At 53.1% G+C, this 13,440-nt stretch overlaps 1 protein-coding gene across 1 annotated transcript in view; it reads left to right on the top strand.

Annotated features, from left to right (window-relative positions):
* Positions 1-5,440: 5,440 nt before the first annotated feature.
* Positions 5,441-13,440, top strand: part of SLC38A8 (solute carrier family 38 member 8) — a 41,116-nt gene continuing 33,116 nt past the window's right edge. Inside the window, exons 1-3 of the mRNA XM_061138287.1 lie at positions 5,441-5,473; positions 5,829-6,019; positions 10,472-10,670. Of these exons, the coding sequence (XP_060994270.1) occupies positions 5,831-6,019; positions 10,472-10,670 (388 nt within the window). The 5' untranslated portion in view covers positions 5,441-5,473; positions 5,829-5,830. The remainder of the gene's footprint in view (positions 5,474-5,828; positions 6,020-10,471; positions 10,671-13,440) is intronic.

The raw sequence follows: 13,440 nt of genomic DNA, 5'->3' as shown, positions 1-13,440 counted from the left end.
CACCCTTTGCAGGTCACAGTGGTAACCTTGCAACTTTGAACCGTGTTCCATGGCTGCTGTTGCTTTGAGGACTTGGAGACATTGCTGAGGGCCCTGCAGAGCTCTCCCATTCCCCCCGGAGATGGAGCTGGAGAGAGGGCTTCAGCAGGGTGAGCATGCACAGATGGGGGGAGAGTCTCTGCAGGACCACTCGATGGCATCTGCTGTGTGCCACCCTGTCCCAGGGAGAGACCCGTCGGGGGTTGTGGGATACCAGGTCCACCTGGGAGGAACATGCCAGGGCCCTGGCTGTAGACCCAGACCAGCCACTTCCTGCTGGTGGGCCTTGTCTGATGTCATCCAGCCCTGGGCCTGATGCATAGGCAGCACTCAGTTGTGTCCCCTGGCTGACGGTGGTTCTCTTCCTGGTGACACACGTGCCCGAGGCCTACTCACTGCTTGGAAGAGTCCCCGTGTGTGTGCGGAGCGGACTCTCATTGTTCTAGGGAATGGCTCCGTGTCTTTTAAAACCAAAAGCAGGAGCAGGTGCCCCAGCACAGCTATAGATAGTTGTGGGAGTTCTCGAGGGCCCTGGGGTCTCCCAGGAGCTGAGCATGGAGGTTGGCCCCAGGGCTGGTCCCTAACCATGCTCACCCAGCCAGGCAGCAACCTGACTATGTGGAGAGGGGCCAGAAGTGGGGTGAACAGGGTTTCCTCAGCCCTTCCCTGTGTTGGCACCCGGGTCTGGGGTCTTCCCTGCACCACCTAGCCTCTGGTGCCCGGGCACAAGGACCCTGAGGCCCTCCCACCAGGACAAGCCTGTGCTCAGTGAGCCCGCCTGGAACGGTGGTGCTGCCTCTGCTGATGCACCGCTGGCCTAGCCTTGGGGATGTTTTGCGTGCATTAAGGGGTCTGGGTGGGTAGTCTCAGTCATCCTGTGATACCCCAACCACCGTTTCTCAGCTGAGGGGGGCCAGCCTTCCAACCCAGATCTGGCCTGGGCCTGAGCTCTGAGCCCCCAATGCCAGATTGTTTCTAATGGTGGGAAGGCTGCCTGCTTGCTGGTAATACTGGGGGTGCTACCTAATGTTTTCTGGCTCCAAGATGAAGTGAGTTAAGACTGTCACATGTAGAGTAAGTAGAAGTTTCCAGAGGAAAAAACTCAATTTTTTCCCCCCGGTGGGTGGTGCTATTAAGAGGATGTTACTATAAGAGGATGTTGTTTTAATTTGCTGGTAACACGAGAGCAGTGCAGGCAGAGATCCCTGGGCCTTGTATGCTCCTTGGGAAGAGCCTAGAAATCTGCCTTAAGGGGTCCTTAAGATAAACAGGGACACAGACATGTGTCCATGTCTGACCATTGTGGTGTGATCACTCACCTAGAGCCAGACATCCTGTAATGTAAAGTCAAGTGGGCCTTAGAAAGCATCACTATGAACAAAGCTAGTGGAGGTGATGGAATTCCAGTTGAGCTATTTCAAATCCTAAAACATGATGCTGTAAAAGTGTTGCACTCAATATGTCAGCAAATTTGGAAAACTCAGCAGTGGCCACAGGACGGGAAAAGGTCAGTTTTCATTCCCATCCCAAAGAAAGGCAGTGCCAAAAAATGTCCAAACTACCCTACACTCGCACGTTAGCAAAGTAATGCTCAAAATTCTCCAAGCCAGGCTTCAACAGTATGTGAACTGTGAACTTCCAGATGTTCAAGCTGGATTTAGAAAGTGCAGAGGAACCAGAGATCAAATTACCAACATCCATTGGATCATCAAAAAAACACAAGAGTTCCAGAGAAACATCTGCTATATTGACTACGACAAAGCCTTTGACTGTGTGGATCACAACAAACTGGAAAATTCTTAAAGAGATGGGAATACCAGACCACCTGACCTGCCTCCTGAGAAATCTGTATACAGCTCAAGAAGCAACAGTTAGAACTGAGCATGGAACAATAGATTAGTTCCAAATGGGGAAAGGAGTATGTCAAGGCTGTATATTGTCATCCTGCTTATTTAACTTTTAGGCAGAGTACATCATGCAAAATGCCAGGCTGGATGAAACATAAACTGGAATCAAGATTGCTGAGAGAAATATCAATAACCTCAGATACACAGATGACACCACCCTTATGGTAGAAAGCGAAGAAGTAAAGAGCCTCTTGATAAAAGTGAAAGAGGAGAGTGAAAAAGTTGGTTTAAAACTCAACATTCAGAAAACTTAAGATCATGGCATTCAGTCCCATCACTTCACAGCAAATAGATACAGAAACAATGAAAACAGTGATAGACTTTATATTTTTGGGCTCCAGAATCACTGCAGATGGTGACTGGAGCCATGAAATTAAAAGACGCCTGCTCCTTGGAAGAAAAACTGTGACCAACCTAGACAGCATATTAAAAAGCAGAGACGTTACTTTGCCAACAAAGGTCTGTCTAGTCAAAGCTAACGTTTTTCCAGCAGTCATGTATGGATGTGAGAGCTGGACTATAAAGAAAGCTGAGCACCGAAGAGTTGATGCTTTTGAACTGTGGTGTTGGAGAAGACTCTTGAGAGTCCCTAGGAGATCAACCCAGTCAATTTCCTGAAAGGGACCAGTCCTGAATATTCATTGGAAGGACTGATGCTAAAGCTGAAGCTCCAATACTTTGGCCACCTGATGCGAAGAACTGCCTCATTGGAAAAGACCTTGAGGCTGGGAAAGATTGAAGGCAGGAGAAGGGGATGACAGAGGATGAGATGGTTGGATGGCATCACCGACTTGATGGACATGAGTTTCAGCAAGCTCTGGGAGTTGGTGATGGACAGGGAGGCCTGGCGTGCTGCAGTCCACGGGGTCGCAAAGAGTTGTACATGACTGAGCGACTGAACTGAACTGAGGCCCACTGCCCTGTGACTCAGCCTCCGGTCTGGCTGCTGACACCTGGGGACTCTTCCTATGGATGCAGTGGGTGGAGGAAGGTTGATATTAAAGCTGTTTGAAGATATTTCTCACTTTCAAATGCCAAGGCACAGTTTTCCTTTAGCCAGAGCGGGACTCTGGATCGTAGCTCAGGGGTCCATCCCTTTCATAGGGGGAGGGGACAGCAAGGCCCATGCTGTGGGCCGAGTGTCGTCTGGAATCCCCCGTCTCTGACCTGCTACTTACAAAAGGCCCAGAGCCGGGGTGGGTGGACCATGGGCCTCCAGCCCTGAGAAGTGCCGACCATCAGAACTCGTGGTGCTGGCTGTATTTGTTTCCCACTGCTGCCGTCACAAGTTACCAGGAAGCACTGACACATTTATTCCCTGCAGTCCTGGAGCTTGTAAGTCCAAATCAGCTTCGTGGAACTAAAATGCGGTTGGTTCCCTAGGAGGGCTCCAGGGCAGAATTGGCTTCCTGGCCTGTCCCGGCTTCTCGAGGCACCTCCTCACCTCCAGTGTGCACCAATCCACCCTCTGCTTCTGTCAGCCTTGTCTCTCTGCCCTCTGACCTCTCCTGTGTCCCTGTTCTCAGGGTAGGAGGTGACCCCTGTGAGGCGTGGATCACAGTCCCAGGCCCTCAGGTTCCTGAGACCTGCCCATCTGTCTTCCAGAATTTTCTGAAGGGTGTGAGCACAAAAGTTCATGGAAATGAGCTGAAGTCACTTTTCCCTGTAGTTTGAACCCTGCCAGGTGACCAGTACCTGTGGAGACGGAAAGGAGGGACCCGGGAACATCCCTGGCCGGGTGCTCCCCTGGGGGGCGGTGTGGGGCCGTGCGCGGGGTGCTGGGCTGAGCCCCTTGTACCACCAGAGCCGCCCGCCCACACAGACGGGCCCCAGGGGTGCCTCTCCTCCCCGAGAAAGGTCACGCAGCCCTGGGATTCGGCAGAGGGCATATCAAAGCCCCTCAGATTAGAGGCTTTCCCCATTGAGTGGAATTTCACAGCCCAGTGGCCAATTTCTAAGTCATGCACGTTAATGGGCAGCTAATGAGGGACCCAGGCGGGACAGGGAGGTGCCCCGGAGCCCTGAGCCCACATTAAGGAGTACAAAGCCTGCCCAGATTAAGGAGTACAAAGCCAGGCCGCTGTGAGGGCCCTTGATCTTCACTGCCTGGGGTGGTGGAGGGGGAGGGCTGAGCCATGTGATTTTGGGAGGGACTGGGCACCCCAGCCTCTCCCCCACCCCCTCCGTGTCCTGCCACCCTCTCACCCATTCATCCCCGCCCTTACTCATCCATTCCCATTCGGGCACCTTTGGAATCTGGACAGGGACGAGGGGGGTGGCAGTGTGACACTGTTCGCTTTGAGGGGACACTCGGGGCTGATTCCCAGCTCTGGCACTGGTCAGCAGTCACGTTTTGAGCCGCTTGCCCCACCTCAGGGGAGCCCTGCTCCGTACAGACCATGGCGACAGCCCTCGGGGTTGGGCAAGAGGACTCCGGGAGCCGTCCGGCAAGCCCTGCAAGGCCCGGGTCCCGGTGAGACTGTGCACGTGGGGGCCGCGGCTCTACGGCCCAGATGCCGGCCGGCTCTGGCTCCCGTCCCCTGGCACCTGCAGACTCACCCGCCACTCAGCAGACCAAGCGGAGCTGCTGCAGCGAGGGGGCACCGTCGTGGGCTTGAGCCTACGCGAGACACGCCTTTGGTGCCCATCTCTGCAGACACTTGGACTGAGGGAGGCGCTGAAGACGTTTAACTTAAAGCATCATTTCTCAGGAAGGGCTTCCGTACCCCCGAGTCAGCAATGCCACAGAGGGACCCCACGGCCCGTGCTTTAACACACACTCGAGGGGATTTGAGCCTGGGTGCTGGGAACAGACAAGTTCACCTCTGAATTCAAGATCTGACCTTCACGGGCCTGTGTTTTCCAGATTGGAACTGTTTCCTGTATTCTGCCTGTGTCTAAGCTGACTGTATCAGGTCGGAGAGGTGGCCTCTACTCAAAATGTGGTCCAGGGACCCCCAGCACACTGCTCACCCAGAGCAGGGTTAGCGGGTTGGCTCTGGCCTCTTAACCCACCTCCAGGTGATTTGAGGGCTCATTAGTCTGTGGAGCCACGCGGTGAAACTCCTGGGCCTTTGCCTATGTGAATCTCCAGCCCTCCTGCGAGGAGGGCAGACAGACCCCTTTCTGTAGCTGGGTAGCCAGGCACGGTGTCCCTAGAAGGTGACAGAAGGGGGCCTGGAGAGGTGTCCTGGTAGGAGGCCTTGGGCCCCCGGCCTAGGTCGCTGGGTGAGATCAGCCAGCTCCCCTGACCCGGGGCTCAGGGAAAGCCCCGCCCCAGTGCTTCTTAAGCCTCCTCTCCTCCCCAGCTCAGACCGGCAGCCTCAGAAGCTGCAAGTTCTTGGGATAGATGGTCTGACCTCTTGGTCACATCCTCCTAGGTTTGAGGTTGTGACGCTCAGCCGTGCTGTCTAGGGCCCCCCCGATTCCTGACTCATTTGCCCACCCCTCCGGGTCCTCTGGAGTGAGCCTGAATCCCATACCCGATGGCCCAGGACTGCTGGTCTCCGTGAAGACTGGACTTGGTGGTAAGGACCAGATGCTGGAGGCAGGGGGATGGGTGAAAAGAATGATAGAGGGAGGAGTTTGGGGGTTGGAAGAGAAAGGGGAGGGGGCGGCCCCGGTGGCAGGAGTGTCCATGAACAGGGGTAAAAGTTGGGGGGAAACATTTGTTGAGGGGAAGGCATGAGGACCAGGAGTTACAGGGCAGGTGGGTGCGTAAGGCTCTTGAAAGGGGATCAGAGGCTCGGAAAGCGATAGAGGCCGGGGTGGTTGCGACGGATGCCCTAGCTCAGTGGAGGAAAGACCCCTCCCAGCTGGAGAAGGGTGCCGAGAACCAGGGAGGAGGTACCGAGACGACCCCCCTCCCCACTCTGCTTCCAGCCATGGAGGGGCAGACCCCAGGAGGCGGAGGCCTTTCAGAAAAGCCGGTCCCCACGGCCACAGGCCCTGGCCTGTCCTCGCTGGGCGCCGTCTTCATCCTCCTTAAGTCTGCGCTGGGCGCTGGCCTGCTCAACTTTCCGTGGGCCTTCCACAAGGCAGGGGGAGTGGCCCCCGCTTTCCTCGTGGAGCTGGTAAGTCGTCGGGGGCTGTTTCACGGGGTGGGGCGGGGCAGGGCGGGGCGGGGGAGGGTGGTCTTTGGGAGCAGGTGGGAGCTGAATTTTATTTTTCCAGGCGGAGCCCTAGGCATTGCTTCTGTAGAGCAAACACTCCTGTGTTTTGGTTTTTTGTCCCTCGGCTCATGGGGGAGAACGGAAAATCCCAGTGTAAACCTGTAGACCCGGGCCATGAGCATCCTTGGAGCTGAGGGCCACGCGGCCAGGTGGGGCTTGGGGGGACACATTGGGGAGGGCAGCACCTGCAGCCAACGAACCCGGCCTGTGAGCTGAGCCACTGCCTGTCTTTAGCTCCACAGCTAAAGCCCAAATCCCGTGGGCAGAGCAGGACTGACTTGCCGTGAGCCCCCAGCCTGCGCAGTGTTAGGGGTGTTTGGCCACTGCTGCGTGTGGAGCCCGAACTCCCTCCCTTTCCAGAAAGTTCCAGGGACTGACCGTCCTCAGCAGAGAAGAGCTGCTGGTTAGCACAGCTTCATTTTATTAGCTGATAGGAATCAGGCGTTTCCTGGTGAGCTCTTTGACGGACATCATGTCAAAGGCTTTTTCCTGGCAGCCGCTGATAAGGGCTCCGTTGGGCCTTTCTGATCCTTCTGGAAGCTGCCAAACACCACCCTGCGTGGTGTCCAGTAGCTTGTGCCGCCCCCGCGCTGGCCCAGCACCCGTCTGGACCATGCAGGCTCTGTCCTCCTGAAGCTTGCTGTAAGGGGGAGCTTGGATAAGATTCAGGAGGTCGAATGAAATGGTGGGCAGTGTGATGGGGAGGGGGTGGGGTGACCTCTTTGGGAATGGTGGAAGCTAAGAAGCCCCCTCCAAGGCGGCACTGAGCCCCAGCTTGTGTGGGTGCACGTGATGGGCAACAAGGCTGTTTGCTGTCCCCAACAGGGAGCCCGACCTCCAGCCACAGAGGGTCGGTGATGGAGCGGGTGGGGCTGGCGTGGGGATCCATGTCAGGCACAGACGGGCTGGGCTGAGGCAGACAGGCGCCCCGCTTGCTCCCCAGGCTCCGGGTGGGGTCTCCCAGCGCCTCCAGGGCTGCAGATGCTGACTCTGGGTGGGCCTCCCTGGTGACACGGATGCTGCTGGGGTGGCTTGCCGTTGGCCCAGGATGGTCTAAAGCTCCTGCCCCGAGCAGGCAGACTTGAGGAAAGGGGACCCCAAATAGGAATAAATGGAAACTCCCCACAAGGGAAAAGGTCAGGCTGGTGAGCAGCTCACCCTTCCCCCACCCCATTTCCTATCTCTCCCTCTTCACCAGACAGTTCTGCCCCATCTTGGGTTGGCAGAATGTTTAAACATCCCTGCCACTGGGAGGCTAGTGGTGTGAGATTTTAGGTCTCTAATGGCTCCATTAGCATTGGAGGATTAATGAAATTAATGAGCCTGGGTCTTCCTGGGCTCCAAAGAGACAGGCAGCCTGGCCAGGGGCTTTTGCCAACTGGCTGCTCAGAGGCTTAGGGACCCTCTTGAGGGTCACCCAGTCCTGTGTGGTCAGCTCACTGTGTTAGGAGAGACGCACCTCCACTGGCCGAGGCTCAGTCTGGCCGCCTTCACTTCCTTTGGTCCACAATATTTACTAGTGCCTGCTATGTACTGGGTTTTCTCCTGGGGGCTGAATATAAGCTAAAAGACACGATCCCAGTCTCCATGGAGCTTAGAGTCTGGTGGTGATCTCCAAGGATCCCCACACTGTATGCACCAGCCCCCTGGATCAAAGGACCACAAACTGACCAAAGTGTATTCTCTCCCAGTCCTGGAGAGTCATGTCCCCTCAAAGGCTCTAGCGGAAGGTCCTTCCTCCCTCTCCAGCTCCTCGGGCTCCAGCTGTTCCTTCGCTGGTGGCCACGTCGTCACTTGGCCTGCTCCTCTGTGTCTCCTCCTTTTCTGTCTAAGGACACTTGCCATTGGATTTGAGGCACAATCAGTCCTGGGTGTTGGAAGGACTGATGCTGAAACTGAAACTCCAATACTTTGGCCACCTCATGCGAAGAGTTGACTCATTGGAAAAGACCCTGATGCTGGGAGGGATTGGGAGCAGGAGGAGAAGGGGACAACAGAGGATGAGATGGCTGGATGGTATCACCGACTAGATGGACATGAGTTTGAGTAAACTCCGGGAATTGGTGATGGACAGGGAGGCCTGGCTTGCTGCCATTCATGGGGTTGCAAAGGAGTTGGACACGACTGAGCGACTGAACTGAACTGAACTGGATCATCCAGAACGACCTCATCTCAAGGTCCTTAATTTTACCTGCAAAGACCCCTTTTCATCTTCATTATCTGTGCCTGCAAAGACAGGTGCCACTAAGTCCCTTTCACAGGTTCCGGAGACTGTTGAGGGGATTCAACCCACCATAAGAAAAATTGTGCTCATAAAAGGCATCGCTCAGCCAGAGCCTGAAACAGAGGGTTGAGCCCACCTCAGGGATGAAGTGTGGGGAAGCTTCCTGGAGGAGGTGACCTGGGGGCAGGGGGTGGGGGTGGTAGGAGGTAGGGAGTTCCCAGGTGAGGGGCAGTGGTTGGAGGCAGGAGGGAGTTCCAGGCAGAGGAGCCATCTTGGACAGAGGTCCAGGGGCTGCAGGGAGCATGTGTGTGCTTTCTGGCTCTGAACTTCCAAGTTTCTCTGACTTGGTCCAGTTAGATGTTGCCCTCAGGCTGCTGGAGTAGGAACAAGCCTGCAGTCCAGGGCACGAACTATGTCTGAGGGGCCAGCCTAGCTCTCCCCAGGCTTCTAGGTTGAGCACCTTGCCGCTGCTGCGTCCTTCTCCTCCATAGAACTGTGGGAGGGGGTCTGAGTGTGGAGACCAGGTCCAGCTTAGGCACAGGTAATGGTCCAGCCTGGAGAGACTCAAAAACATTTAACTCTGTGGACAAGCGGGGCTCAAGTGCATCGCTGGGGGTGGGTGTCGAGTGGCACAGATGATGATTTGGAAACAGTTTATAAGAAATTACCAGAGTTGAACACATGTCTACCCTGACACCCACGTATTCGACTCCTAGGTGTGTGTCCAGGAGAAGGAAACGTGGGTCCTCAGCATGACTTGTTCCAGAATGCTCAGCTCTTCGTTCATAGCAGCCAAAATGAAGGACAGCCCAGATGTCTGGCAAAAGGGACTGGACCAGCCAAGTGATTCTATCCACCCAGTGAAATAGCACTGAAGAAAAATAGGAATAAACTACTGCTGCATCCGACAGGGCTGGCCCTCCCAAGTGTTACTGCTCAGTGGAAGAAGCCAGATAGGAAAATATATAAAAGCAAAGTACTGTTAGAGTGGTTTTTTTCTGGATCTAGGATGGGAACAGGAGGGGAACTCAGGGATGTGATGTTCTGTGTCTTGGTAGAGGTTCAGGTTGCACATATGCCTTAGTTGTACCCCTTCCAGTGATGCACTCACGACTCTGCATTTCATGGTGTGTAAATTTTTTCTTACAAGAGAGGACTAAAAACAAACATCAAACTCCAATTAATGACACCCATGCCCAAATCTTTGGGGGTGAGTATACTGATATCCACAACTTACCTTGAAATGTATCCTCAAGCTTAGATGGACATGTGGACACATGGTAAGAGATGTGATAAAACAAGCACAGGGACCTGCTCCTAGTAGAATCTAGGTGGTGAGGACATGGTGTTCATTGTGAAATTCTTCCAATTTTCCTAGATGTTTGAAAAGTTTTCATAGTGTTGGAAAAATTTAAACTGAAGTAGGGAGAGCCCTGGAGAGGGAGTCTGGAGAGTAACAACGACCATTTCTTTTGTTGTTAAATATTTATTTATTTGGCTCCACTGGGTCTTAGTTGTGGCCCATAGCCTCTTTAGTTGAGGCCTATGAACTCTCAGTTGTGGCATGTAGGATCCAGTTCCCAGGGCCCTGCATGGGGAGCGCAGAGTCTTAGCCACCGGGCCACAGGGCAGTCCCCGACCGTCATGTCTTGAGCAGGTACAACCTACCAGGCACTGAACTGAGTGCATTATTGCTTTGTTTGGTCCAAATGCTTCACAAGCCCCCAGTAAGGTAGATGGTATCATCCCCATGTCACGGATGGGAAAACAGAGTGATGGTTGGCCTCATGCCACAGAGCGGGTGAGTGGCGGGGTTGGAATTGAACCCAAGTATGCCTGCTTCCTAACCACCGTGCCTTATGGGCTCTCCACCCACAACCCATGTGATCTTAGGAAAGTCATTTAAACTCTGGGTTTCCAAAGCCTCATTTGTCCAGCTGGTGTGGTTTGGCATGGATCCCACATTTACAGATTTAGACCAGCGTGGCCTCTAGATTCCACCTGCTTTGTAACTCTGGTTTTGAGGAATGGGCTGGTGGCTCGTCAGGTCGGGGCCTCTGCAGCTGAGGCTCGCTGGGAGTGGGCTGAGCAGCTGTGGGCATGCCCAACACCATGGTCCTGTTCGGCAGGTCTCCCTGGTCTTCCTGATCAGCGGGCTGGTCGTCCTGGGCTACGCTGCCTCCGTCAGTGGCCAGGCTACCTACCAAGGCGTGGTCGGAGTGCTGTGTGGCCCCGCCATCGGCAAGCTGTGTGAGGCCTGCTTCATCGTCAACCTGCTCATGATCTCCGTGGCCTTCCTCAGGGTGGTCGGCGACCAGCTGGAGAAGCGTGAGTACCTGCGCTGGAGTCGAGGTGACCCCCGGTGTGGAGCTCAGGGCACCTGGTGGATGAGCAGGGCGTGGACGTGGGGCTGGGCCCTCGGCGAGCAGCAGAGGCCGAGACCAGCCCTAGTTCCTAACATTGTAGGGAAGGGAGGTCTAGGATAAGTAATCACCAGTATAGCAGAAGTCGGGGCGGGGGGCTGTGCTGGGGTGTCCCGTGGGGACTCATTTTACACATGGCAGGTGGCACCAACTGCAAAGACATCCCTGTGAGAACCAGTAGCACCTTGAGTTTTGGGACCTTGAAGACTCTGGGCCCACGCACCCTTGGCCTCTAGTCCCCCACTAACTGTTTCCCTCTAAGTACTGCTTTGGCTGCGTCTTACTGATTTTGATATGTTCTGGTTTCACCTTCATGTCGTTCAAACCTTTGCTAATTTTTGCTGTGATTTCTTCTTTGACCCTTGGGATGTTTAGAATTGTGTGATTCAGTTTCCAGTGATTTGGGAGTTTCCTTGATGCGCTTGTGGTTTCTCCCTCAAATGCATCATGGTCAGAGAACACATGTACGTCGTTGTGGCATTTGAGACCTACTCTGTGGCTCAGGTGCAGTCTGTCTTGTTGACCTCTTTTTTTTAATATTTGTTTATTTGGCTGCGTCAGGTCTTTGTTGTGGCATGTGGGCTTTTCTTTGTGACAAGTAAGGTCTTTATTTGTGGCATGTGGGATCTAGTTCCCTGAACAGTGATTAAACCCTGAGCCATCTGCATTGGGAGCTTGGAGTGTTAACCACTGGAGCACCAGGGAAGTAAGTCCCTTACTGAGCTCTCAAAGGGTGTGTATTCTGTGGTTGTTGAATGCAGTGTTTTAGAACTCTCCATTATGTCAAGATGATCCAGAGCGTAGGCAGACCTTCCATGGCTTTGCAGATTTTTGGGGAGTGGGCAGCGGGGTGGGGAGGTCTAGTTATTCTGTTTGGTTCTGAGAGAGAAAGTGTTAAAATTTCTGATTATGATTGCCGATTTGTCTATTTTCCCCTTTAATCCTATGAATTTTTTGCTCATGGTTTTTGAAACTCTTGTTATTAAGCACACACTGTGAATTGCCTTTTTATTATGAAATTTCCATTTTTGTCTCTGAATTACTTTGTCATTATATCCACCTTCTCTTCTATGAATATAGCCTCTCTAGCATCCTTAAGATTAGCGTTTGTACAGAATTTCTCTTCCCACTCTTTTACTGTGAACCTAACCATGGCTTGGAATTTTAAAATGCATTTCTTGTAGACAGCATATGGTCAGGTCTTGCTTTTTTATCATCTTGACAGTTTTGGGTTTTAATTGGAATATTTTAGACTTTTACTTGGAATGTAATTACTGATATGATGAATCTCAGTCTATTTTATTGTTTGTTTTGTCTGTTCTGTCTCTTGAACCATGAAAAAAGGCCCCCGACGCGGGGTTTTGGAAATTAAAAGCTCCCATGTTGTGGGAAGTGCTCTCATCCCTCAAAAAAATAAAAGTTGGTAAATCTGAACCTCTCAGTGGGTAAATGGGTGCAAAGTTGTGGCCAGTAGAGGTTATGTCAAGTTTCAATTATGATCGGCTGGTGGTGCTGCTCTTAGGAGACAAATTCTGAGGTGCTGCCATGTGGAGAAGGATTCTCAGGGGATGTGGAATTGAGGAAGACTCTAAAGGGCTGAATTGTTGAGAAGGATCTGTGGGCTGTCACATAGGCAAGGATCCTGAGGGGCTGCTGTGTTGCAAAGGATCTGTGGGTCTGCCACGTTGAGAAGAATTTGGGAAGGCTGGGTGATGAGAAGGGTCCCAGGGGCTGCCATGTTGGGAAAGATTCCGAGGGGCTGCAGTATTGAGAGGGATTTGGAGGGCCGGCCATGTTGAGGAGAATGTAGCAATTGCACTTTGGGAAAGATTCTGAGGGACTACCAGGCGAGAATGATTCTAGGGGCTGCCATGTTGAGAAGAATTGTAGGAGCTGCATGCTGGGAAGTATTCTGAGGACCTCTGTGTTGAGAAGAACGTTAGGAGGTGATTTTTTTTTTTTGGAGGATTCTCAGCAGCTGAGGTGTTGAGAAGGATCTGAGGGGCTGCTGTGTTCAGACGGATTCTGAGAGGCTGCCATGTTAGGAAGGACCTGAGGTGCTGCCATGTTGAGAAGAATTTTGAGGGTCTGGGGTGTTTAGATGGATCCTTGAGGGGCTGCTGTGTTGAGGATTCTGAGGGGATGCCATGTTGAGGAGCATCTGTGGCCTGTTGTGTTGGGACAGATCTTGAGGAACTGCCTATTTGGGAAGAGTTCTGAGGGACTGCTGTGTTGAGAAGGTATCTGAGGTACTGTTGTGTTGGGTAGGATTCTGAGGGTCTCCATGTTGAGAATAATTTTAGGGGCTGCCATGTTTCTGAGGATTCTCAAAGGCTTCTGTGTTAAGATGATTCTGAGGGGCTGCCTTTTTGAGGACACTGAGGACCTGTAGTGTTCAGAAGGATTCTGTGGGGCAGCCATATTGGAAAGGATCTGAGGAGATGCAGTATTTAGAAGGGAAGGATTCTCAAGGCCTGCTGTGTCAGAAGGATGCTGAGGGCCTCGGTGTTAAGAAGAATCTTTGGGGCCACCATGTTGGGAAGAATCTTGGTAGGTGCAGTGGTGGAAATGATTATGAAGGGCGGCCATGTCAAAAGGATTCTGAAGGCTTTTGTGTTGTCAAGAATCTGAAGGGCTGTGGTGTTCAGGAGGATTCTGAGATAGTGTCATGTTGA

This window comes from Dama dama, chromosome 4, assembly GCF_033118175.1.
Source record: "Dama dama isolate Ldn47 chromosome 4, ASM3311817v1, whole genome shotgun sequence".
Classification (NCBI taxonomy): Eukaryota; Metazoa; Chordata; class Mammalia; order Artiodactyla; family Cervidae; genus Dama; species Dama dama.
The sequence above is the reverse complement of the archived record's forward strand: the minus strand, read 5'-3'. Positions and strand labels throughout refer to the sequence as shown.